The 27,740-nt window shown below is 36.6% G+C and overlaps 1 protein-coding gene across 6 annotated transcripts in view; it reads right to left on the bottom strand.

Moving 5' to 3' along the window:
• Positions 1 to 27,740, bottom strand: part of trpm3 (transient receptor potential cation channel, subfamily M, member 3) — a 303,529-nt gene that overhangs the window by 92,409 nt on the left and 183,380 nt on the right. For 5 of the 6 annotated variants that reach the window (XM_049470204.1, XM_049470200.1, XM_049470199.1 and 2 more), the window contains exons 7-8: positions 9,042 to 9,216; positions 4,792 to 4,915 (exon numbers count right to left, since the gene is read on the bottom strand). In XM_049470204.1, coding sequence (XP_049326161.1) covers positions 4,792 to 4,915; positions 9,042 to 9,216 — 299 coding nt within the window. Of the gene's footprint in view, positions 1 to 4,791; positions 4,916 to 9,037; positions 9,217 to 27,740 lie in introns of those variants that run through there. The other variant, XM_049470203.1, reaches the window with a different exon arrangement.

Genomic DNA, 27,740 nt, shown 5'->3' with positions numbered 1-27,740 from the left:
GAGAGAAAAAGAGAGAGAGCAGGGTAATGGATAGAGAGAGAGAGAGAGAGAGCAGGGAGCGTGTGAAAGAGTGTGAAAGTGTTTGACGGAGAGAGGAGCTGACGTGAACAGACAGTGTGAGTCCCTGAGGAGATTAGCTTCACGTGGCATTTATCGCCGCTGAAGTGGACAGGACACCTCAGCCTCGCTAACCATTCTCTCACAGGACACACACACACACACACACACACACACACACACACAGGACATTTATACAGCCCTGCTTTCACTATTATTACACTATATCACTACAGTGATCACAATCATTTACACTGTAAAACATAACGCCTGAAACTGAAATCATTTTAATAAAATATCAGATTAAAAATAGTAAACATCCAGCCAATGGATTACTGACTATATATAATGAGTTACTAACTATATATAATGGATTACTGACTATGTAATGGATTACTGACTATATATAATGGATTACTGACTATATATAATGAGTTACTAACTATATATAATGGATTACTAACTATACATAATGGATTACTGACTATATGTAATGAGTTACTAACTATATATAATGGATTACTTACTATATATAATGAGTTACTAACTATATATAATGGATTACTGACTATGCAATGTAAACAACCTAGCCAATGGAATACTGACTATGTAATAAAATACTGTATATGGAATATCAACAACTCAACCAATGGATTACTGACTATATTACAGATTACTGACTATGTAATGGATTAATGACTATATAATGTATTACTGACTATGCAATATCAACAATCCAGTAAGTGGATTACTGACTATGTAATGGATTACTGACTATGTAATAGATTACTGACTTTGTAATTGAATTACTGACCATTAAGTATCAACAACACAGCAAATGGATAACTAATTATGTAATGATCTACTGACTATATATTGGATTATAGACTATGTAATGGATTGCTGACTATGCAGTACCAACAATCCAGCCAGTGGATTACTGACTAGGTAATGGATTACTATGTAATAATAGCAACAACCCCACCAGTGGATTACTGAGTATATAATTGGATTGCTGACTATGTAATTGGATTACTGACTATGTAATTGGATTACTGACTATGCAGTATCAACAACACCCAATGGATTACTGATTATGTAATGATTTACTGACTATGTAATGGATTACTGACAATGTAATCCAACAATCCAGCCAATGGATTACAGACAATGTAATGGATTACTGACAATGTAATCCAACAATTCAGAAAATGGATTACAGACAATGTACTGGATTACTGACAATCTAATCCAACAATTCAGCAATGGATTACAGACTATGTAATAATAGCAACAACAAAACAAATGGATCCCTGACTATGTAATGGATTACTGACTATGCAATATCAACAACCCAATCAATGGATTACTGACTATGTAATGGATCACTTATCATATAATTGCAACTAACCAGATGTAATTTGAAATTAATATTTATTTACTTATTTATTTTAATTATTTATTTATTTATTTAATATTCAATATCACTCAGAACCCAATCGAGGCCTAAATGAGTGGGCAGCTGCTGCTCCTACATTGTCCTTTTAGTAACTTGTAACTTATATGTAAATGAGGAAGCAGTTTATGATTAATCTACGTTACGTTTGTATGTTATGTTATCTCGTGCAACCAGCTTGTTTCTCTGAAGGTGAATCTTCTACATGCAGTCAGTGTCTTGTGCACTAAACATTTCCCAATGATGATTTTTTTGGTGAGATTAATTAGGGTATTTTTATCGTAGTCTATATGTAGCCTGGCTGCCCTGAGGGCAGATTAAGAGAGAGGGAGGCATGAGGGGGTAATGCAAATGTCAGTATCATCAAATACAGTGATACCTTTAGAATAATCTCATATACTGAACCCCTGCAGTGCTGTGCAGCACTACGTAACCGTAATGTTGTGTATATAACGGACCTGTGGAGTTTCCTATACTCAGTGGAAATGTCTTCATGCGGTAAATCCTCTCTGCTACAAAGTTAAAATCTTCTAAAATAGATCAGAATGACTGGGGCTGTTCCTCGGCTGTCGTTTGGTCAGTTCTCCTCACTGGTGTTGATTTTAATGTTTCATTTAATTGCTCAGAAGTAGTTCAATAATTAAGTGTCTGTTTGCGCCGGGGACTGTGCTGAAGACTGGTCTCCTGCACCGCCTGGAAATACTGTAATCTGTAACAGAAGCTCACGCAGCTCAGCACGTTTACCCCTGATAACTGCTGTTTACCCCTGATAACTGCTGTCTACCCCTGATAGCTGCTGTTTACCCCTGATAACTGCTGTTTACCCCTGATAACTGCTGTCTACCCCTGATAACTGCTGTTTACCCCTGATAACTGCTGTCTGCCCCTGATAACTGCTGTCTACCCCTGATAACTGCTGTCTACCCCTGATAACTGCTGTTTACCCCTGATAACTGCTGTTTACCCCTGATAACTGCTGTCTGCCCCTGATAACTGCTGTTTACCCCTGATAACTGCTGTCTACCCCTGATAACTGCTGTTTACCCCTGATAACTGCTGTTTACCCCTGATAACTGCTGTTTACCCCTGATAACTGCTGTTAACCCCTGATAACTGCTGTCTACCCCTGATAACTGCTGTCTGCCCCTGATAACTGCTGTTTACCCCTGATAACTGCTGTCTGCCCCTGATAACTGCTGTCTGCCCCTGATAACTGCTGTCTACCCCTGATAACTGCTGTTTACCCCTGATAACTGCTGTCTGCCCCTGATAACTGCTGTCTACCCCTGATAACTGCTGTCTACCCCTGATAACTGCTGTCTACCCCTGATAACTGCTGTCTACCCCTGATAACTGCTGTCTGCCCCTGATAACTGCTGTTTACCCCTGATAACTGCTGTCTGCCCCTGATAACTGCTGTTTACCCCTGATAACTGCTGTTTACCCCTGATAACTGCTGTCTGCCCCTGATAACTGCTGTCTACCCCTGATAACTGCTGTCTACCCCTGATAACTGCTGTCTGCCCCTGATAACTGCTGTCTACCCCTGATAACTGCTGTTTACCCCTGATAACTGCTGTCTGCCCCTGATAACTGCTGTCTACCCCTGATAACTGCTGTCTACACCTGATAACTGCTGTTTACCCCTGATAACTGCTGTCTGCCCCTGATAACTGCTGTTTACCCCTGATAACTGCTGTCTACCCCTGATAACTGCTGTCTACCCCTGATAACTGCTGTTTACCCCTGATAACTGCTGTTTACCCCTGATAACTGCTGTTTACCCCTGATAACTGCTGTTTACCCCTGATAACTGCTGTTTACCCCTGATAACTGCTGTCTGCCCCTGATAACTGCTGTCTACCCCTGATAACTGCTGTTTACCCCTGATAACTGCTGTCTACCCCTGATAACTGCTGTTTACCCCTGATAACTGCTGTCTACCCCTGATAACTGCTGTCTACCCCTGATAACTGCTGTCTACCCCTGATAACTGCTGTCTACCCCTGATAACTGCTGTTTACCCCTGATAACTGCTGTTTACCCCTGATAACTGCTGTCTACCCCTGATAACTGCTGTTTACCCCTGATAACTGCTGTCTACCCCTGATAACTGCTGTCTACCCCTGATAACTGCTGTTTACCCCTGATAACTGCTGTTTACCCCTGATAACTGCTGTCTACCCCTGATAACTGCTGTCTATCCCTGATAACTGCTGTTTACCCCTGATAACTGCTGTCTACCCCTGATAACTGCTGTCTACCCCTGATAACTGCTGTTTACCCCTGATAACTGCTGTTTACCCCTGATAACTGCTGTCTACCCCTGATAACTGCTGTCTATCCCTGATAACTGCTGTTTACCCCTGATAACTGCTGTCTACCCCTGATAACTGCTGTCTACCCCTGATAACTGCTGTTTACCCCTGATAACTGCTGTCTGCCCCTGATAACTGCTGTCTACCCCTGATAACTGCTGTCTACCCCTGATAACTGCTGTTTACCCCTGATAACTGCTGTTTACCCCTGATAACTGCTGTCTACCCCTGATAACTGCTGTTTACCCCTGATAACTGCTGTCTACCCCTGATAACTGCTGTCTACCCCTGATAACTGCTGTTTACCCCTGATAACTGCTGTCTACCCCTGATAACTGCTGTCTACCCCTGATAACTGCTGTTTACCCCTGATAACTGCTGTCTACCCCTGTTAACTGCTCACTACCCCTGATAACTGCTGTCTACCCCTGATAACTGCTGTCTACCCCTGATAACTGCTGTCTACCCCTGATAACTGCTGTCTACCCCTGATAACTGCTGTCTACCCCTGTTAACTGCTCACTACCCCTGATAACTGCTGTCTACCCCTGATAACTGCTGTCTGCCCCTGATAACTGCTGTTTACCCCTGATAACTGCTGTTTACCCCTGATAACTGCTGTCTACCCCTGATAACTGCTGTCTACCCCTGATAACTGCTGTCTACCCCTGATAACTGCTGTCTGCCCCTGATAACTGCTGTTTACCCCTGATAACTGCTGTTTACCCCTGATAACTGCTGTCTGCCCCTGATAACTGCTGTTTACCCCTGATAACTGCTGTCTACCCCTGATAACTGCTGTCTACCCCTGATAACTGCTGTCTGCCCCTGATAACTGCTGTTTACCCCTGATAACTGCTGTTTACCCCTGATAACTGCTGTCTACCCCTGATAACTGCTGTCTACCCCTGATAACTGCTTTCTAAACTTTTTTAGAGTGAATTTTGGGTCAGGACTCACCAGCTCCTTCTTCTTCATGCACTCCATCAGGATGATGAAGAGGTGCTGAGCCTGGGTGCGGCTGTACGTGAACGTCTTCTGAATGGTGACCAGCAGCTGATCCCGCAACGACTCGTTAATCAGCCTGCAGGAGAGAGAGAGAGAGAGAGAGAGAGAGAGAGAGAGAGAGAGAGAGAGAGAGAGAGAGAGAGAGAGAGAGGTTAAATCATTAAATGAGTTGGTGAAAGTGGTAAAGTGGTAACAAGGCAGTAGTAAGGCCGGGTGAGATATGAAGGCAGGAATATAAAGAGAAAGATAGAGAAAGAGTGTAAGAGAGGGAGAGAGAGAGGGTGAGAGCAAAGTAAAGTTAGAGCGAGAGGTAGAATAAGTGAATGAGAGATGGAGAAAGATAGATAGATAGATTATTGTATTGTATATAAAGAGAAAGAGTAAGAGTACGTGAAAAAAGTATAAGTAAAAGAAAGAGACATATAATGGTATAATAAGAGTGAAAGAGAGAAAGTTAAAGAAAAGTAAAATCAAGCAAAATGCAAGAGGATGAGAGGTAAAAGCAAAAAGAGGAAAATATAAAAACGATTAAGAAAAAAGAGAGTGAAAGAAGAATTAGAGAAGGTGAGGAACAGGTAGAGTTAGAAAGAGAAAGGATGTGAGAAAATTAGAGGAAGAGGGGAAAAGACAGGCAAAATAAGAAGAGAGAGAGAATGAGAGCTGTAGAAGAAGAACGTTGAAGAGGTAGAAAAGTGTGTGAAGTGTGAAGGTGATAGAAAGAGAGAGAGAGAGAGAGAGAGGGTGAGAGAGGGCAGGAGGAAAAATAGAGAGTTTAGAGATAAAGAAAATCAGATAAGAGAGAGATGAAAAAAGAAATAGAACAAATAAAAAAGGAGATGAGATGTAAAGAGAAAGATGAATCAGCAAGAAGGAGAAGATAAAGCTAGATAAAAAAAAGACCAAAAAAAACACAGATCAGATAAAGCCAAGAGGAGAAGAAAAAAACGAGAAAAGATTAAAAGGACAGAGGAAAAAGTGAGAGAAATGACGAACAGAAGTTAAAAAGTACAAAAAAAGATGCAAAGGTGTGTAAGAAGGTAAGAGAGGTACAGAATATAGAGAGAAGTAGAGGAAGAGAACAAGAGGGTGAGAGAGAGAAAGTAAAATAATTGATGTAAAAGAGAATAGAAAATGAAAGAAAGAAGAACGATGGATTAAATATATTCAGCTCTAAATGGTGGGTTTCTTTGATTTGACCAAATTAAAAACCTCTGGAATATAATCAAGAGGAAGATGGATGATCACAAACCATCAAACCACCAAACTGAACTGCTTGAATTTTTGCACCAGGAGTAAAGCAGCATAAAGTTATCCAAAAGCAGTGTGTAAGACTGGTGGAGGAGAACATGATGCCTAGATGCATGAAAAAAACTGTGATTAAAAACCACCAGGGTTATTCCACCAAATATTGATTTATGAACTCAAACCTTAAAACTTTATAAATACGAACTGTATCAATTTTCTTTGCATTATTTGAGGTCTGAAAGCTCTGTGTGTTTTTTTTTATTTCATCCGTTTCTCATTTTCTGTAAATAAATGCTCTAAATGATTAAAATATTTTTATTTGGAATTTGGGAGAAATGTTGTCTGTAGTTTATAGAAGAAAACAACAATGTTCATTTTACTCAAACATAAACCTATAAATAGCAAAATCAGAGAAACTGATTCAGAAACTGAAGTGATCCCAGAGCTGTATAAATAAAAACCTTAAGAAATGATGAAAGAAGGACAAATAGGGATGCAGAGAGTGTAGAGATGTGAAAAATCAAACAAAGAAAAGGAAAAAAATGCATTTCTTTTAGTAAACTTTACTTCATTTCTGCATATGATATTACCTAATTACAATTACTTACTTTATACAATATTACTCAAATAATTTATGATACATAATATATTATAATTCCTGAAATGTAAATATTTTTAGTTAAAACACACATTTAAATATTTACATAATCTCAAAGATTTATTTTGTAAACAGACCAAGCCTCACTGTCTCAACACATGTAGTATACTAAAGTATACTAAATAAAATAGTATACTAATTACTATACTATAAAGAATGTATTACATGCCATTCATGTGTTGAGACATATGTGTGTTTTAACTAAAAATATTTAAATTTCAGGAATTATAATATATAATGTATCATAAATGATTTGAGTAAAATTGTATAAATGAAGTAATTGTAATTAGGTAATATTGTATGCAGAAATGAAGTAAAGTTTACTAAAAGAAAGGATTGATTCAGTAAAAATAAATGAAGTAAAGTTTACTAAAAGAAAGGATTGATTCAGTAAAAATAAATGAAGTAATGTTTACTAAAAGAAAGGATTGATTCAGTAAAAATAAATGAAGTAAAGTTTAATAAAAGAAAGGATTGATTCAGTAAAAATAAATGAAGTAAAGTTTAATAAAAGAAAGGATTGATTCAGTAAAAATAAATGAAGTAAAGTTTACTAAAAGAAAGGATTGATTCAGTAAAAATAAATGAAGTAAAGTTTACTAAAAGAAAGGATTGATTCAGTAAAAATAAATGAAGTAAAGTTTACTAAAAGAAAGGATTGACTGAAGTTCAGTTCACTTATTTACTCTGTGTAACATTTAAGTCTTGAAACTGAGTTGAAGTTAAATCAAATTTACTTAAAAAAAGCAAATGCAGAAAGTTGCGAAACTTTTTTAAAGTAAATTTTATGCGTCATATTTTTTTCAGTGTACAAGGTAGCAGGTGTTTCTGATAAATTGGCCAAGCAGCAACATGCAAGCAAGCTAAAAATCTGTCCTAAATCTTGACCCAGTTGCTCTGGTAGAGAGCAGGTGAATCAGGGTGTTTATTCTGTTTCTGTTTCTGTGCTCAGTGTTTTCTATTAGTCTGCACTCAGAGCCGTGTGTCTGCAGGAAGGTTAATTATAGAGAACAGTGTTTCTACACACCGCTGCCGTCCTGCAGAGCTCTGATACAACTGTAGCTCCACATCACTAATCATCCTCCCCTCTAAATTCTCTCTGTTTCTTTCTTCTTCTGCTCTTTTATCCTCTCTGTCTCTCTATCGCATGTCCGTTACTCTATTTTTCTTCTTCTGTTTGTTATTTCTAATCCTGGCTTCTTTTAATTTCCCCACACTGAAAAAAGTGATGAGTAAAATTTACTTAAAAAAAAAAAGTTTCACAATTTTCTGAATTTGCTTTTTTTTAAGTAAATTTAATTTCAGATAAATTTAAGTAACTTCAACTCAGTTTCAAGACTTAAATGTTACACAGAGTAAATAAGAGAACTGAACTTCAGTCAATCCTTTCTTTTAGTAAACTTTATTTCATTTATTTTTACTGAATCAATCCTTTCTTTTATTAAACTTTACTTCATTTATTTTTACTGAATCAATCCTTTCTTTTAGTAAACTTTACTTCATTTCTGTATACAATATTACCTAATTACAACTACTTAATTTATACAATATTAGTCATTTATGATATATAATATATTATTATTCCTGAAATGTAAATGTATATTTTTAATTAAAATACACACATATTACACTGTCTCAACACATGGATGGCATGTAATACATTCTTAATACTAGTAAACTAAAAATAATATATTACATGTCATCCGTGTGTTGAGTCAGTGAGACTTGGTCTGTTTACAAAATAAATCTTTATTTAAATATCTAAATGTGTGTTTTAACGAAAAATATTTAAAACTTTAATTTATTAAATATATTAAATATATTTTATATATTTAAATTTCACTATTCGGCAAACAACAGATCATTATTGCCCTTTCTACGTCTGTGTTATAACTGATTATTTATGAGTTTTAAAGCATTTACAACCTAATTAGTAACCATTAATAAACTAATTGTAAACCATTTATAAACCCTTTATAACAGTAGTCTTATTTTAAAGTGGAATTATTTGAGTAATATTGTATAAATGAAGTAATTGTAATTAGGTAATATTGTACGCAGAAATGAAGTAAAGTTTACTAAAAGAAAGGTTTGAGTGAAGTTCAGTTCACTTATTTACAATAAAGTCTTAAAACTGAGTTGAAGTTACTTAAATTTATCGGAAATTAAATTTACTTAAAAAAAAGAAAATGCAGAAAGTTGCGATACTTTTTTAAAGTAAATTTTACGCATCATTTTTTACATGTTTTAGTGTGATTAAAATACGGTGAACCCAAACCTCTTATAATTAGTCACTCACCCCCCCTCCTCTGAGTACTTGTGGCCAAATGCCAGGATGTCCGAGGCTCGCCCACTGCCATCACACACCACTACGGGCACAGGGGGCGTGTCACGCAGGTACTCCAGCACGATGGAAATCACATTGGGACCACCTTCAACTATCAGAGCCACCACGGGGACCCCCTGGCCAATTCCTGGAGTTGGAAAAAGAAAAAGAGAGAGAGAGAGAGAGAGAGAGAGAGAGGAATCTGTGAAGACAGTAAAAAGGCTGCAATGGGCAGAAAGAAATTATAAATCGCTCCTGCCAAAATAATGATTTTTCTCACTTTTAAGCCAGAAAAGCTTAAAGAACTGATCTGAGAGAACTGGAAAGTCACTAAAAACGAGAAAGAGAGAGAGAGAGAGAGAGAGAGAGAGAGAGAGAGAGCACCATCAGTAGCACCCTGTCACATATTTTAATAGAAAAGGAGTGTAGTGACTCTGCCAGCAGCCAGATTTTTTGTGTTGGCATTGTCACAGCTTGAAAATCAGCCAGACAACTAAATAACTGCTTCCTTTTTTTCTCTCTTATGCTTCAATATGTTTGTTAGCTAAGCTGATCATACGTTCGTGCATATGGCATTTGCGTTTTATTTTGACTGGGATGTCATTTGCTAAAATCATGCCATACAATTTCAGCGAAATGGGAGTGTTTAGATGACCACAGAAAAAGGACACTCTGTACTCATCTGTTTTCCAAGATTGTAGTAAAATTTAGTAAAATATAAACTGTGTGCAGGGTTGCCCACTATCTACACTCTTATCTAAAGAACCTCTTTACCTCCCAATGATCATTTCCATTGTTTTGCCCTTTGGAATATTGTATTTTCTTTTAGAGTGCAGGAAACTAGGACTTGACTCATCTCCGGAGTCACCAGATTCAATTCATAGATTCACATCCCAGAGACTCAACTTGATGTGACTTGAAACTGCAGCACAGATTTAAGAATTCAAGAGCTTGGCTCTAACTTGTTTCTAAGAAACTAATGCTGAACTAATGCCAGGTTCACACTACATGAATTGTTTGAGTCTTCAGTCATTGTGCTGTTCACACTACACGACTGGTTGTGCTGTAATCGTTATTATCCTTCAGTTTTTGAGACTGACGGGGTCACAAATTACGCAATTTCTTAAACTGAAATATATAGGCTTGCTTTCTTAGTTGTCTTTGTAAAATACATTGTTCCACTTTCTGAAATTAAAGAAATATTCAGAACAAGTAGTACATAATTATATATATTTTTTAGCTTTTTATTTTATTTTATCTCCATTCAACCCTATTAATAAAGGACTCACTTACAGGCTCCCTCTAGAGACATTTACTGATATAACAGGGGGACTGGTGGGTTGGTCAGACTCTCTATAAACAGCTCTGGTGTGTTTTACACCCGTGGTTCTCTTTCTGTGATCCCATTGGCTGTATGCTCCCGACTCTCAGTCGCCGACTGAGTCAGATATCAAACATTTTAAATATTTGCGAGCGAGCACAGAGTGATACCTATATATATATATATATATATATATATTTATATATATATATATATATACTAAATAAACTAAATTATTTAAGACCACAGAACTTGAAAAAAAAATGTGGAGTTAAGAATTTTTTTTTGTTGTGTGAACAAAACTTAGTTAAGTTGAATAAACTTAAAATTGTATAAAATTGAGTTAAGTTGAGCCAATAAATATTTTTGTACAGTGTACAGTACATCTATACAGCTTTTCTTATGGCCTATAGTGATGGGTAGTTTAGTTTAGTCTGTCGTGTTTTTTTGCAGGCAGAATGTCTCGTCTTTGCGCATGAAGCCTGTTAGAAAAGCTCATTATATTTGTCCCACAGGAAGGTTACAAAAGATTACAAAAAGCCTTGATCCCATCTGACTCCCACATACCGACACCAGCATGCTGGGAATACTGTCTTCTGAAATGCTGCAGTTCTGTTTTTGTCCTTTAGTTTTTTTAACTTTTAATTTTGTTGTTCGCGCCAGGGGAAACTATCTGCCCACGCGAGCCCTGTGTCCCCAGCAGACCTCTGAGCGTGGCGGGAACAAAAGCCATGTGCCCAGAGATCTGCTCTCCGGAGATCTGCTCCGGACAACAGAGATGGTCTGCGGTCATTTATCAGCCACTATTAGCAGCGATTGCAGCATAATTAACAGGTGGTGCAGAAAGCAGCTGGGAAAGCGGAAGAGGGAGCGGGCCTGTAGGATATTTGGCAGGTTGATGGGAGCATGCTTCCCTCTCCCTCTCCTCCCACGTAATAAACTCGCTTCCACACTGGAGCGTCGTGAGTGCGGCTCAAACAGCGATCCCACTCTAACGGCATGAATTATTCGGGAGACGAGAGAAAGAGAAAGAGAGAGAAAGAGAGAGAGAAAGCACCAATGGGAAAAAGATGGAGCTGGACCTTAGAGAGAGAGAGAGAGAGAGAGAGAGAAAAGAAGACAATAGAGAGGTAATAGAGGTAAAGACTAATAAAGAGAAAGAAAGAGGAAAGGACAGATAAATATGTACATAGAAAGACAGAGGGACAGACAATGTGAAAATAGAGATGGATAGACAGAAAATAGAAAGATAGCGAGACAGCGAGACGAAGGGAGGGAGCAAGGGAGGGAAAATCGGCTGTTCCTCAGAGTCCCACATGTGCGATCATTGTGCCTAAAACAGGCACAGTTACATAAAGCCGCTCTATTTATAGGCCTCGCTGACTTCAAAGCTCAGTCCTTACCCGACTCAGCTGCAGTCGGCGTGAGAGAAGACGAGCACGAGAAGACGAGAACCTGAGAAGACGAGCGCCTCGCTCGGTTCGTCCACGTTATTCCAGATACTGAATTATTGGAGCGTCCCTAGGTACTATGTAGTTACATGGTAACAATCCTGTAATTACAGTGTAACTACTAATGAAGTACACATTGTTACAGATTAACTACAGAGGTACAGGTTATGTAATTACACATGTGTATTAAGGTTAATTTTGACTTGTGTAATTACACATGTGTACCAGGGTGAGTGTACTTACACATGTGTAATAGTGTGTGTGATAAGTTGAGTATAAACTTATCCAACAGCTATTGTCTACTACACACACTATTACACATGTGTAAGTAAACTCACCCTGGTACACACGTGTACTTACACAAGTCAAAATTAACCTTAATTCACATGTGTAATTACACAACCTGTACCTCTGTAGTTAATCTGTAACAATGTGTACTTCATCAGTAGTTACACTGTAGTTACATGGATTGTTACCATGTAATTACATAGTACTAAGGGATGCTTATTATAAAGTGGAACCGAATTATTTGATCAATTCCGATGAGATATAGCAGATACATTCACGTCCAACTCACTTGGGTTCGATCATCATTATTGAAACATTGTCAAGTTTTAATCTTCAAGTTTCAGGTTTATTTGTCATTTGCACATCATGTCAAGACATACGTGCACTGAAATGCTTGGACTGAGGCTCAGATAATCACTTTACACCAGAGACTGTAAAAAAAAGATGGACGTCGTGCCGCCGTTCCCATTCATTCAATAAAAATGAAGCTAAAATCTTTCTCCATGTTGGCGATCCTGAAACCTGGGGGAGAAAGACTGAGGAGAGACGCCTACTCATTTAAATAACCCCGCCCCTGAGGGCTGCCTCCCCAGAGCTCACACAGTCATTGGTCCCACCCATACAGTCATTGGTCCCGCCCCGGCTATAGGTGTAACCCAGCCCTTTTACACACCAATAACCACACCTTTTTGAATATAGAGCTGAATAACATTTAAAAAAAATGAATTCTGAATTCTATACTCAACCTTCAAATTTCTCTTACTTAAGAACATTTTCTCTGTACGCTGGCCAATGGCATAGAGGTAATTATCAATCAATTAGGGGTGTCACGATTTTGATATTTCATCGAAATCGATCGAAATTATGTCATGGTCTCGAGCCTCGAAGTCAAAAAAAGGATCGACGATCCCTCCCTCTAAGCTACGCAAATGGTGCAGCACACTATAGCTCAAAGAGCAGCGTGTGAGCATGTGAACATTCTCATCTTCTTAAAGAAAAACTTGAAAATATAAAAATAACAGTTGTTTTGTCTAGCCTCAAATATGTTAACAGTTTTGGTACCTTAAGGAGCATCTTTCTCTCAGATAAAGTTAATAATATATCTTTATTAAAGAAAAAAACTTCTCATTCTCAGGGACTGAAAAAATTAGTATTATTAGTAAAAAATTAGTATTATTTTTCATGTTTAACTGTTATAGTAGGATAGAGTTCAGTTTGTTAAGGCTCTAATTGTTCTATTATTTTGTACATGACTGTTCCTGTATTTTTTATTATTTATTTTGTTATGTTGCACATTTGCTGTTTTAATAGTGCACACTGCTGCTACCAAAAAAAAGCCACTAGATAGCATTACATTTATACCTTAATTAAATGATAAATTTGACCATTAGTGTCTAATGTGGTGTATTACAGATCACTTGTATCACTTTGCATCACTTATATCAAGCCCACCTTTTGAAATAAGATATTGTAAATTTGATGAATCAAACCGATGACTGACCATAGACTAATCTAAAACTGCCATAGACCTCTCTGCTGTAAAAAAAATCTATTCTGTGGTGTTATAAAGTGTTATAAAGGTGTTATTATTTCATGAAAACTGTTTCTAATTTTGCCAGCCAGCTGAGGAATAAACAGAGAACACAGTTGGGCTGTGCTGTTTTATTATTGTCTGTGTCCAGCCCATGCTGTTTTCAGTCCTGCCACCCCTTGGCAAGTCTGAAAGTAGCTTTGAAAAGCAGCGCCAGAGCAAACAACTGAAAGCAGACTCAGCAGCAGCAGCAGAGGCAGTTTAGCGTCTGGTGAGAGGCTTTTGCTTCTCGGAATAATACTGTCTGTTCTTTGGGCTCCGGCTCTGCTTCCTGAATCAGCGTCTGATTGTGGGGAAAATACTTTTGAGAGTAATTGGCTTAATTGCTTGAGACAGCAGTGAGGAAAATGTCACATCTTGAAGGAGAAATGAGCCCCCCAGTGGGCCACCAGGTGCGGGAGCACAGCACGGGTTTGAGTACTGAAACTATTCAGCACTGAACTGAAGTGTAATAGATCACTGCAGCTGCGCAGACACATGCTAAACAGCACTTACTGCAGTAGCTTATTGCACCCGGTTGATAATTCGTTCGGAAATGTGAGGAAATGAGTTTCGTTCGTAATGATGTGGCAGAAAAAAGAGTAAAACTGGCCTCGCTCTCTGTGCGCAGAAAAAAATGATGAGTAAAATTTACGTTTAAAATTTAAGTTTAGCAACTTTAGCAAAAAAATTCATTTCAGATAAATTTAAGTAACTTCAACTTGGTTTAAAAACTTAAAGCTCCACTAGGCAGGATTGAGATTTTGTGCTCGTGGGCTCCCCCTACAGTTGCAGAGTGTAATAAATGTATGCAGCACTATCGCAAATGCTAATCGCAAATGCTAATCAATGCTAGCCTCCGCCTGCTAGCCTACAGCTTTAGCATTGTTTTAGCTGCTAAAGCTAAATTAGCATTTACGACAGTAAAAACAAAACCTTTAACTCAACTTATACCTCACATATTTACACTCTGGTTGTTTTATAACCTTTTAACTCTCTTATTAACTCTTATTAACATTTTAAGCTTCTTACAAAAGAGAAATATCCACTGATTTATTTATTATCTGTCTTTATCTGGTACTATCTGAACTCACACCGGAGTTTCTCGTTACAATATGAACGAATCTTTTGAACGAATCTTTTTAGTGAACCAACTCCAAATAGCGTGTTTTTGTAGTCCGTGTAGAACTGTTAGAACTACATACAGGTCGGAAAGCAGGTCGCAGTTCTTGCGAGCGCTGGTTGAGGCCGCCTCGGAAAACTTACAGTCTGGTTTGAGCTCAGAGGAGCTCCGGCACAGACACGAGAGCATCGCTATTCCTCCTATTACACCTCAATGCAGCGCTGCAGTGAGTTTCAAGCTGTAATTTCACTTCTTTAAAAAGATCAAAAATCAAGGAAATCCTACCTAGTGCTGCTTTAAATGTTACATAGAGCAAATTAAATAAAATTTACTAAAAGAAAGGATTGATTCAGTAAAAATAAATGAAGTAAAGTTTACTAAAAGAAAGGATTGATTCAGTAAAAATAAATGAAGTAAAGTTTACTAAAAGAAAGGATTGATTCAGTAAAAATAAATGAAGTAAAGTTTACTAAAAGAAAGGATTGATTCAGTAAAAATAAATGAAGTAAAGTTTACTAAAAGAAAGGATTGATTCAGTAAAAATAAAGGAAGTAAAGTTCACTGAAAGAAAGGATTGATTCAGTAAAAATAAATGAAGTAAAGTTTACTAAAAGAAAGGATTGATTCAGTAAAAATAAATGAAGTAAAGTTTACTAAAAGAAAGGATTGATTCAGTAAAAATAAATGAAGTAAAGTTTACTAAAAGAAAGGATTGATTCAGTAAAAATAAATGAAGTAAAGTTTACTAAAAGAAAGGATTGATTCAGTAAAAATAAAGGAAGTAAAGTTCACTGAAAGAAAGGATTGATTCAGTAAAAATAAATGAAGTAAAGTTTACTAAAAGAAAGGATTGACTGAATTTCAGTTCACTTATTTACTCTGTGTAACATTTAAATCTTGAAACCGAGTTGAAGTTACTTAAATTTATCTGAAATTAAATTTACTTTAAAAAAAGCGAATGCAGAAAGTTGCGAAAGTTTTTTTTTAAGTAAATTTTACGCAGCATTTTTTTCAGTGTGCATAAAGAGAAGCTCTATGTGGTTTCTCCACATACCACAGGCTGGAAGTTATAAAAAATATTCCTGGAAAGAGTGGAGAGTGTACTGTTGAGAAATAGAGGGAAGGAAGGCTGACAGAGCAAGTGATGTTCTTCTAAATAATTAGCTCTGAGCACATTGAGAGAAAGAGAGAGAGAGAGAAAGAGAGAAAGAGAGAGAGAGTGTGACAGATATATGCGGAATATATGGACAGACAGATATATGGGAAATATTGAACAGCAGCTCGTCACTGAGGAATAACGACTGCAATAAAGCATCGCGAGTTCAGCACGGACAATAACGAGCATCACTGCAGATAATATGAGCAGAACTCATTTCACACTTGGACAGTTACCTGTGTTTTTCAATAGTCTAATTTTATTTATTTTATAGACAGAAAACATCCTTTACATTTGTTTTCCTATTTTCCATCATCAGACTGAATGGAAGAGTCAGGGCAGACTAAGCGGCGTAGTTTAAATGTAAATTTAATTCACTGCTTCACCCATTATTATTATTATTATTATTATTGTTATGTTATTATAGTCGGGAATTGCTTGCAATATTACCAACAATATAAAAGTATTTTAGTCCTGTATTCAGCAGTTTGCATCATCTTATACTTCCTTTTTTTCCAATATCCAATTTGTCCCTTTGATTTTCATATTGTCGGGTCTGATTGCGTCGGGTCTGAAGCCGTTTTAAAAAGCTTTGATTGGTTAAAACCGCTGTCAGTCAGATAAGAGTCCTGTAGCAACTAAAAAATACAGACTAAGGCTTTAAATTAATTGCTGTTTTTTTATTTTAGTAAATTTATAAAATAAATTCTTACATTTACAATAACTATAATATATGTTTCCTGATTAAAAAATGATGTAATTATTTACAATTATTTATTGTCACCCCTTCTCTGAAGGGTTAGAGTTTACTAAAATGAAATGCGTGATTTAAACGGAACTGATGTTCAGTTGCAATAAAAGTATGTGAACCCTTTGGGATTATACTTGGATTTCTGCATAAATTGGTCATTAAATGTGTTCTGATCTTCATCTACGTCACAACAATAGACAAACAAACACAATCTGCTTAAACTAATACCACACTATGTATGTATATATATATATATATATATATATATATATATATATATATATATATATATATATATATATGTTTGCATGGTTTCATTAAACGCAGCATGTTAACATTTACAGTAAAGGGGGAAAAAGTATCAGTTTGGTTTGGTTTGGTTTGGTTTCACACAGGTATAAACTTAAACTAAACGCACCAAAATGCGAACCAATAAACCACGCAAGCACATTGTCTCCTCTGATTGGTCAGAGCTGTCTGGCGAAGAAGTAAGAAAGTAAATATATAACGAGAAGGTTCTGTGTTCCAATGTGTATATCTGTATATATGTGCAGTGTGAAGCTGCTTTAACACAGAACACTGAACATTTGCTTCTGTGCTTTTATTAAACAGTGTTTTCAATCAGATGTGCAGCGCAGATGTGAGCAGTGAATGCTAAACATACCACGCTCTTAGTGCACTGTAAAACATTACAGCCACATTAAGTTATGTGAACTTATTTGTTCTTTTCAATTCCAATTGCCATGACAAGTTTAGTATATTGAACTCAAGTTCCTTCGTTTTACATAAAAATAACTTAAAATAACATATTGTCTTAACTTCCTGTGAGTTATTCAAATTTACCCAAGTTTATTCAACTTACGTTTTTAAGTTATTGGTTGAAAAAAAAATGAAAGTGTGAAGATTTGAAAATGCAGAGAGGTAGAGTTAGAAAAGACTGGAGTACTTTTTACAACTTTAAAACCGTGGGCACATTGGGCTAAACACCGACGCATCGCAGTTAATAATAACAAGGAGCAAAAAACTAAAGGGGATTACTTTCAGCTGCGTGAGTCACCAACACTCCAAAAAGTAATTCTGTGTTTTAGTCAGAAGAACTAATGTTATTAAGTTGAGTGAACTCACCGGCCTGAACAACTCAATTGTTTTCAACCGGAAAGCCAATGAAAAAATGTGATTTCAACCAACTTTTAGCTCTTTCTACAGTGTTGGTTCATGCAGCTTTCCTATTGGTTCCTGGTACCATATATCTGCATATTGGGTGTAGCCGCTCCCTTACTTACCATCTTTGTGTTGTCTGTTGCCCAAAGCTACCTTATTCTGGGCGTGCACTAATTATTATATATACGTTGATTGCCAGGCCAATATTTGCATATTGGGTGTGGTCTCTCCCTTACTTACCATCTTTGTGTTGTCTGTTGTACAAAGCTACCTGATCCTGGGCGTGCAGTAATATAATATATGTGTTGATTGGCAGGTCTCAGTGTTGTAGGCTGTAAGAGCACATTAACTTTGTTGTGTTTGTAGTGATCACAGTATGCTGGCTTTGAGCTGCAGAGTTCACTCTTTACTGAGTTTACTCTTATTCTGCCCCAGCAATATACTGTCAGTATTGGCTGTTAAATAATAATGTTAAAAATGTTGCTAATACTTATGGTTAACTTAAAATTATAAGTTGTGTGAATATTACTGAAGTTTTACTGACTTGAAAGTGTGTGTTAAAATAAAGCTGAATTGTTAGTTTATTTGACTAAACAGAACATTTTTAAAAAAAGGACAAATTAAACACTTGAGTTGTTTTAACTCAGTGCATCAAGTTGAAACAATAAGTAATGAGTATTTGAGCAACTTGTTTAACTTAACATCTTGAGTTCATACAAATGTTTTCATCAAGTTGAGTTAACTCAGCTTTTTAAGGCAGCAGGGGAACTTATGTTGCTGAGTTTAACCAACTTAAAATGTTTTACAGTGTGTGTAAACAGCACGTAGCAGCAAAGACAGCATATGTTTGTTAAACTGAGCCTCATCAGCAGTTTAGCTTAATTAAAAAAGAAGTATATTTGATAGCTTGGTCAGATCAAAACCAGATCACATTCTCACCACAAGATTACCGTGGATTGCTGGGTCTAAATGATTTTAAAGCCATTAAACTATAGTTTTAACGCATTTTGCATTCATAACATATTAAGAAGACTTTAGCAAAATAAAATAATATTATAAGGATTAGTGAGTGGATAATAAAGAAGTAAGATCAAACTAAATGATTCAACAGACATGCCACAAATGTCACAAAAACAGCTCCAAGTCTAGAGTGCTAGTCATAAATATTTAAAAAAAAAATTAAAGCTGCTTTATAAGTGCATTACTTATTGCTTATAAATGTGTCATTAATGGTTACAATGGTTGCATAGGAACTCTATAAACTGTAAAAAGTGTCACCATATAGATTTTTAAAGTCTCTGTATAGCAGTGGCATACAGTGAATATAGTGTGTACCCCTTCTGCAACCACCCCCCCATACCCCCCCCCCCCCACCCCGCCACCGGCTGAAAGACACATAAATAAATATTACAATAACTACATATTCTCTCTCTTGACTTATTGAGTTATATTCACCTAATACACATCAACAGCCCACAAATACAACAGATACAAACCACAAACATATAAAATAGACCCAACAATAAATGCTCAATTTTCCTACAAGTACATCCGTTTAACAAATATCACTCATTTATGTGACGACAGTACACCAGAGCAGCCAAAACATTAAGTACACACACAAAAACTCACCAGTCAGGCTGCATATTACTGTGATTTAGTTTCACATTGAAGGATAGCCTTTAAAAAGGCTTTTAATATAATATGACACAATATCTGTCTGACTTACAGTCACAATTCCGTGATAGTTCACTAACTATTGAACTAATCCAGCATGAGCTCCGTTTATGACTAAAAAACGTGTAACACCTTCAACACAGCGCTGAGAAGGGGTTACACAGCCATGGCCCCGCCCCCAGAGTGAAAATCATGAATCTGATTGGTTAGACTTGCTTCGGCTTTGCTAATAGATTCATTACTACACCCTTCTCAAAACCAGGAGAAGGGTCACGCAGTCACACCTGAGCAGAAGCCGTTTTAAAAAGCTTTGATTGGTTAAAACCGCTGTCAGTCAGATAAGAGTCCTGTAGCAACTAAATAAAAAACACAGACTAATACTTTAAATTAATTGCTGTTTTTTATTTTAGTTATAAAATAAATTCTTACATTTACAATAACTATAATATATGTTTCCTGATTAAAAAATGATGTAATTATTTACATGCATTTATTGTCACCCCTTCTCTGAAGGTTTAGAGGGGCCTCACTACACACCACTGATATATAGGCAGGCTTGAATAAGGGGTTGCCAGGTATTTATATCACACACAACAAGAAGATCCTGAATTGTTTGTTGGAAGGAAAAGAGAGAGAGAATAAAAGAGAGAATAAGAGAGAGAGAGAGAGTGAGAGAGAGAGAGAGAGCGAGAGAGAGAGAAGGACCCAGAATGCTCGGCCCGTGTGGCCAGAACCGCATGATACAGCGGGATTATGCTAATATGAAGAGACCCACTGAGGAGACGTTCAAAGGAGGCAGCAGCAGGAAACCATGTCCAGAAATAACCTGTCAAAAGCACAGGAGCAGCAGATGCCACCAGTGCACCGAGTCCCAGTTAGCTCGCCCAGCGCTAAAGCAGGTTTCTAGGCTAGGAAGGCAGGCAGACTGCTGGCAGCAGAGCCGGGCGTGACGCTAGCGGCACTGTCGCACGAGTATCTCACGAGTATCTCACGAGTATCGCACGAGGACTCGGAGTCCAGCCGGCCGGGTCAGCTGAATCCAAGCCCGGACCAACCTGATGTGGGTCACTGATATTTCCAACAGTAGTCTGGGCTGTTCACTGTGAAAAATACAGGGGACACAAGGGATCTTTACACTATAGAAAAGGTGTTCTGCTCAGTTTTGCTACCCATCCATACGTACTTCCTTAAGACACGCACTATCCTACATTTTTTTATTATTATTATTATTATTTCTCATGTGTTTTATAAAAATTCTGTTTTTCTACACTGACCAAAACAAAAATGATGTGTAAAATTTACTTTTAAGTAAACAACTTAATGTATTTGCTTTTTTTTTAAGTAATTTCAGATAAATTTAGATAACTTCAACTTAGATTCAAGACTTAAATAAAGTTAAATAGAGTAAATAAGTGAACTGAACTTCAGTCAATTCTTTCTTTTAGTAAACTTTACTTCATTTATTTTTACTAAATCAATCCTTTCTTTTAATAAACTTGACTTAATTTCTGCATACAATATTACCTAATTACAATTACTTCATTTATACAATATTACTCAAATAATTTATTATACATAATATATTATAATTCCTGAAATTTTAATATTTTTATTTTTTCTATTTTATTCTATTTTATTTAGTATACTTTAGTATACTACATGTGTTGAGACTTGGTCTGTTTACAAAATAAATCTTTGAGATTATATAAATATTTGAATGTGTGTTTTAACTAAAAATATTTAAATTTCAGGAATTATAATATATTATGTATAATAAATTATTTGAGTAATATTGTATAAATGAAGTAATTGTAATTAGGTAATATCGTATGCAGAAGTGAAGTAAAGTTTACTAAAAGAAAGGATTGATTCAGTAAAAATAAATGAAGTAAAGTTTAATAAAAGAAAGGATTGATTCAGTAAAAATAAATGAAGTAAAGTTTACTAAAAGAAAGGATTGATTCAGTAAAAATAAATGAAGTAAAGTTTACTAAAAGAAAGGATTGATTCAGTAAAAATAAATGAAGTAAAGTTTACTAAAAGAAAGGATTGATTCAGTAAAAATAAAGGAAGTAAAGTTTACTAAAAGAAAGGATTGATTCAGTAAAAATAAATGAAGTAAAGTTTAATAAAAGAAAGGATTGATTCAGTAAAAATAAATGAAGTAAAGTTTACTAAAAGAAAGGATTGATTCAGTAAAAATAAATGAAGTAAAGTTTACTAAAAGAAAGGATTGATTCAGTAAAAATAAATGAAGTAAAGTTCACTAAAAGAAAGGATTGATTCAGTAAAAATAAATGAAGTAAAGTTTACTAAAAGAAAGGATTGATTCAGTAAAAATAAATGAAGTAAAGTTTACTAAAAGAAAGGATTGATTCAGTAAAAATAAATGAAGTAAAGTTTACTAAAAGAAAGGATTGATTCAGTAAAAAATAGAAGATTAGTTTATAAGAATAGTTTATTAATGGATATATAAGAAATGTGTCATAACACACAGTGTATGGTGTAGACCCCTGCTGCGTCTGGGTTTCCACTCATCAGTGTGAATCTGCAGTCTGTAAACGTGAGTTTCAAACCCGCTTCAGCACCACGGACAGCTCCATTGTATTATAATCGTATTTTAATGGTTTAATGCATTTTATTTCAGACAGCTTGTAGGTTTATGACCCCTGCCTGTTGATATCCATAAAATACTAGTGATTAATCCTGTGCTCTTTTCACCCCTCTTCTCGACGTTACAACCCAGCTTTTTGTTTTTTCATTACAAGTTTACAAGTTATTAACCTCTGTGATGATATTAAAATCATAAAGCTGAATGTTCTTCATAAATCCAGTGAAGCAAAAAGCAGAAACACTGGATCTGTGACTCATCTCCAACAATATTCTGAATATGTTTCACATTAATAAGACTTATACTAGAAAGATTTATACTAGATTTATATACAGACTACACAGAAATAAATCAAAATTTGCTGATGATCAGTGGTGGTTTGGAGAGTCATGTCTGTCATCTGCTGGTGTTGATCCACTGTGTTTTATTATCAAGTCTAAAGTCAGTGCAGTTTTGTTTTCCCACAAAATCTTACAGCACTTCATATCTTACAGCTTCCCTCTGCTGATGATAAATTTTATGGAGATGCAGATTTCATTTCCCAGCAGGACTTGGCACACTGCCCACACTGCCAAAAGTAGTGGTTTTATGTTTTTTTAATACAATCCGGGTTAGCACCCGAACATCCCTTTCAGACAGCTTCCTCTTACAGCGTCCACAGTTAATCCTGTTGGATGTGGTTGGTGCTTCTTGGTGGTATGCTGACATTACCCTGGATACCGTGGCTCTTGATGCATCACAAAGACTTGCTGTTTTTTCATTTTCCAGCAGGACTTGGCACAGATGGACTCATTTATATAATATTCTTATTTTCTGAGATTCTGATGTTTGGGTTTTCATTGCCCCTATAAGCCATATTATAATCATAATAAACGCTTAAAATAGATCTATATAATAATAATGAGTTTCACAGTTTGAACTGAATTACTGAAATAAAGTCACTTTTAACCATGTCCTAATTTTTTTTTAGATGCACCTATATGTGGAAATTACTGGGCAGATGCGATATTAATATTACTAATAAGATTTATAACATATAGCAAAACTAGACACTGTGGTATAAGTTTAAAACTAATAAATACAAATATAAAAAAATGCTTAAATGAATTAAATAATTGAATTTTAAATAGCTTGTCCAGTGTATCGTTTATAAATCGTTTATACATTTTTCCCATATGATTATAAAAAAAAAGAATAAATGGCAGATATTTATATAATTCCGATATCATTGTGCATCCCTAATAAACAAACAAAAAAATGAATTAATAATTCAGTTTAATAAAACGCCTAAATTATGTTTTAAAAATCTTGTACAATTAATTAATTAATATTCCTCCAGTTGGCTAAGCGCTGCCACTATGATCAGGAGATCGGAGATCGCCGGTTTGAATCCTGTTCATGCAGCTTGCCATCAGCTGCCAGAGTCCTGAGAGAGCACAGTTGGCCTCCTTGCTCTCTCTCTGGGTGGCGATTGCTCTAAGACTGCAAGGGAAGCTCAGCTTCCCCTAAAATGTAAAAAATAAGTGATTAAATATATACTGTTGTGTGTACATGTCACTGATTAAATATGCGCTACAACGCGCTGAACTTAGTTCAGAATCAGCTTCTTATCACTGGTAACGCCGCGGCTTTCCTCTCACTCATTCCCGCAGCTTCACAGCGCTGCTTTAAACAGTGCACAGACTTCAATAGCGGAGCAAAGCGCGCGGCCAAACGAGACGAGTCATTGGATAAATGCTGGGCTTTGTCCCGCCCATCGGACGCTCAGCGTCTCTGGGGGTCTATGGGGCAGTGGGCTGGCCTCGGCCGGCCCGGACGCTCAGCTTCTGCGTGATGATTGGATGATCTGTCTGAGGTGGATTCCCTTTTTGATTGACAGCGGAATGAGCGAATCAGCGATCTTTTAGTGTAAAAATCCGTTTGATAGTCTTCCTTACGAAGAAAAACTTAGAGTTAAACAGCAGGGCAGATCAACTGCTCAGATTAATTTGGTGTAAAAGGTGGGGAAAGTAACAGGTATTTTCTGCTGTTCTGGTGTGATAAAGTGAGCGGGCTGACTGGAAGTGCTGTAATAAATAAAATGTACTGTTGTCCATTCCTCTTGATGAAACTACCTCAGGACATAAATGAACAGGGGCCAGTAGTAAGTATTGTGTTATTATTAAAAATGATTTAAATAATTTAAAATAATAAAGGGATTATTTAAGGAAATTAAAACCGTCCAAAAAGGAAATAAATTTAAAGATTTTGTGTAATGTTTTTTTACTGATCATTTTATGTTTATTCATGTCATAGCGTCTTTTTTATGTAATTGTTCAATGTAAAGAATGGGTACCTTTTTGTTGTGTAATGAAAACTTGAAAATAATGCCTTTTATTTACAAAAAAAACATCTCAGGGAGAGTAGAATTTTTGTATAAATAAAACTACGTATGTTAAGATGTAGGCCGAAATTGAGCTTCCCCTCCTTGAAAGACCAGCATCCGCCACTGGTACATACAGTAGATGGCGCTCTCTCTTTCCACTCATCACTCCTAGGGTGATGTGGATCAGCACAAGGCTGCATCTGTGAGCTGATGTATCAGAACGCTGCCCTTTCCTCCGAGTGATAGGAGGAACGGAGTCCTAATGAGTGGGTTGGGTATTTGGTCTTGTAAATTGAGGATAAAATAATTATTTACATATAAATATTCCTCTATATGTGTAATAATGTGTTTATTTAGATTAAATATTGATTAATGTATTGCAACACAATGGCTGTATGAAATTTAAACCTCAGTACAGCATGACAAAATACGACAAGACAAGACAAGCATTTACACCATACTTGGCCTCCACTTTTAAGCCATCAATGCAATGAACTCACACACACGCATGTGCACCAGTGAGCACACTCAGATGAGAGCGTGGGACAGTGAGCACACGTGTATAGACTCGGGCGTGAGGTCAAACTCAGAGTGATATGGACGTCCTTCTCCTTCAGCTGGAGAGGAAAAGGTAATCAAATCAGGAGATGAGCTCAGCCTAAAGCCTCCACCAGCAGCATTTCATCACCACGGATACACCAGGATTCACATCCGCACACATCTGGAGGTCACAAGAAGAACATTTCCTCACACTGTGCTAATATATATGTGTCAATCTGGCTCACGTATATAGTACTGTGCTGTCTCGATATCTCAGCAGTGCTATTCTAATCATACATTTAGCTCAGCAGTGCTATTTTAATGATGCATTTACCTAAGCAGTGCTATTTTGATAATACATTTACCTAAGCAGTGCTATTGTTATCATAAATTTGCCTTAGCAGTAAGAACAACCTAATGAATTTACTTAAGAAGTGCTATTCTAATCATAACTTTATCTCAGCAGCAAATGTACCTAATGTATTCACCTACACAGCGCTATACTAATCATTAATTTTTACCTCAGAAGCTAATTTTACCTCATGACTTTACCTATGAAGTGCTATTCTAATAATAATTTTACATCAGCTGCAAATTTGCCTCGTGACTTTTATTTAAGGAGTGCTATTTTAATCATAAATTTACCTCAGCAGCAAATTTTACCTCATGAATTTAATTAAGAAGTATTATTCTAATTATACATTTACCTCGGCATCAAATTTATCTAATGTATTTACTGAAGAAGTGCTATTCTAATCATAAATTTAACCTCAGCACGTAATTTTACCTCATGAATTTACTTAAGAAGTACTATTCTAATTATACATTTACCTTGGCATCAAATTTACCAAATAAATTTGCTGAAGAAGTGCTATTCTAATCATAAATATACCTCAGCAGCGACTTTTACCTCACAACTTTACCTATGACGTGTTATTTTAACTATACATTTACTTCAGCAGCACATTTACCTAATGTTTTTACTGAAGAAGTGCTATTTTAATCATAAATATACCTCAGCAGCAAATTTACCTCATGAATTTACTTAAGCAGTGCTATTCTAATCATAACTTTATTTCAGCAGCGAATTTACCTTATGAATTTACCAGTTCTCAGCTGTAGCTGCTGTAGCTCATCATCCTCCTCAAGGTTGAATGTGTTGTGATTCAGAGATGCTCTTCTAAATTTTTCTGAAACTGATCATGTTTTGGTCAAAATTTTAACAAACGCCTGTTTTTTTTTTTTTTTTACTTAATTTTGCACGTATAGACTTTAAATATATTCACACCCAAGATATATTTTGGCGAAAGTCCCCTTTTTTCAACACTTTGAGGAATCAGTGGCAATGATGACGCCATGTGATTTTACTCAGAGACCAGAGAGTGAACGTAAATACAACTGATTACGTGTTCCGAGCAAATAAATAGAGTTATAATGGAAGAATAAAACGAGGAACTTTGAAGGATTTCCCAATAGATTTCTTGTTCGCACTGGGATGTCATCACCATGTAGAAAGAGTAAATTCTGCCCTTTCTAACCATATATGAATTATGTTTATGTGTGAAGGAATTCCTGAGTAATTAAGCTGAGAACACAAGGTGTGCTTTTGGATATAAAATCCATCTGTAGGGTGTCTAAGGGTTCATTTCAGTTATCATGAAAGGTCTTTGTAGGCATTGTGCAGATTTATGGGACATGCAAGCACTGGAGCTGGACTCTGAAATGATGGAACAAGTTGCTGCAGGTCTGTTTAAATCATTCCTGGAAAAGCCTTGCTGTATATGAGTGAGCATTATCTTGCTGAAAAATGTCTGTTTGAGGCTCTGTTAGGATGTCCTGCACTTATCACTGATCTGTTAATGTTCTAGTAGAGTCCACGCCACAATGAACCAGAGCTGTATTGAAAGCACATGTAGAACCAGAAGCATTCTAGCCCATAATGCTTTGGTTCATTGGTGTACAGTTGCTTGTACTTGTGTAATTGGCTTGTCCACCACCACATTTTTGCCAGACAGGTAAAAATGTTTGGACACCAGAGGTTCATTTGATTTAATGGAAGGGGAAGCGGTTCGAGGGACACTGTTGGGAGGTCTCATGGACGCTGCTGATGCTGCTGATGACGACTGGACGTCCCTTTGCCTTCCCAGCCCCCTCTATGACCCCAGGCATAGGATGACAAAGGGAAGTCCACAGGTCACATGACTGGAGATGGTGGGGGGGAAGAGGGAAGTAGGAAGAGTTGGGTGGGGCAAGTTGGTCAGCTTCCTGTTGACCACTTGCAGATTCTCTCCAACTGACAGCAGAGACATGGAGGTCTGGGAGAGAAGGGGTTAAACTGGGTTTGATCCATTCAGCATGAACTAGGCGTGCAGGGATTAGTGGGTTAGTGGTGAAGATCAGTGGAGATGGAGACGTGGTGTCAATGCTGGGTATCCTCAGTGTGGATATCATGTCTACATACTGCAAACACAGCATTTTCTACCATCCAAATACAGGGGTTGGACAATAAAACTAAAACACCTGTCTTCATTTTAGTGTGGGAGGTTTCATCATGGCTAAATTGGAGCAGCCTGGTGTTCAATCTTTTTTAATTGCACATTGCACCAGTAAGAGCAGAGTGTGAAGGTTCAATTAGCAGGGTAAGAGCACAGTTCTGCT

This window comes from Astyanax mexicanus, chromosome 22 (genome assembly GCF_023375975.1).
Source record: "Astyanax mexicanus isolate ESR-SI-001 chromosome 22, AstMex3_surface, whole genome shotgun sequence".
Lineage (NCBI taxonomy): Eukaryota > Metazoa > Chordata > Actinopteri > Characiformes > Acestrorhamphidae > Astyanax > Astyanax mexicanus.
This window is presented reverse-complemented; position numbering and strand designations above follow the sequence as displayed.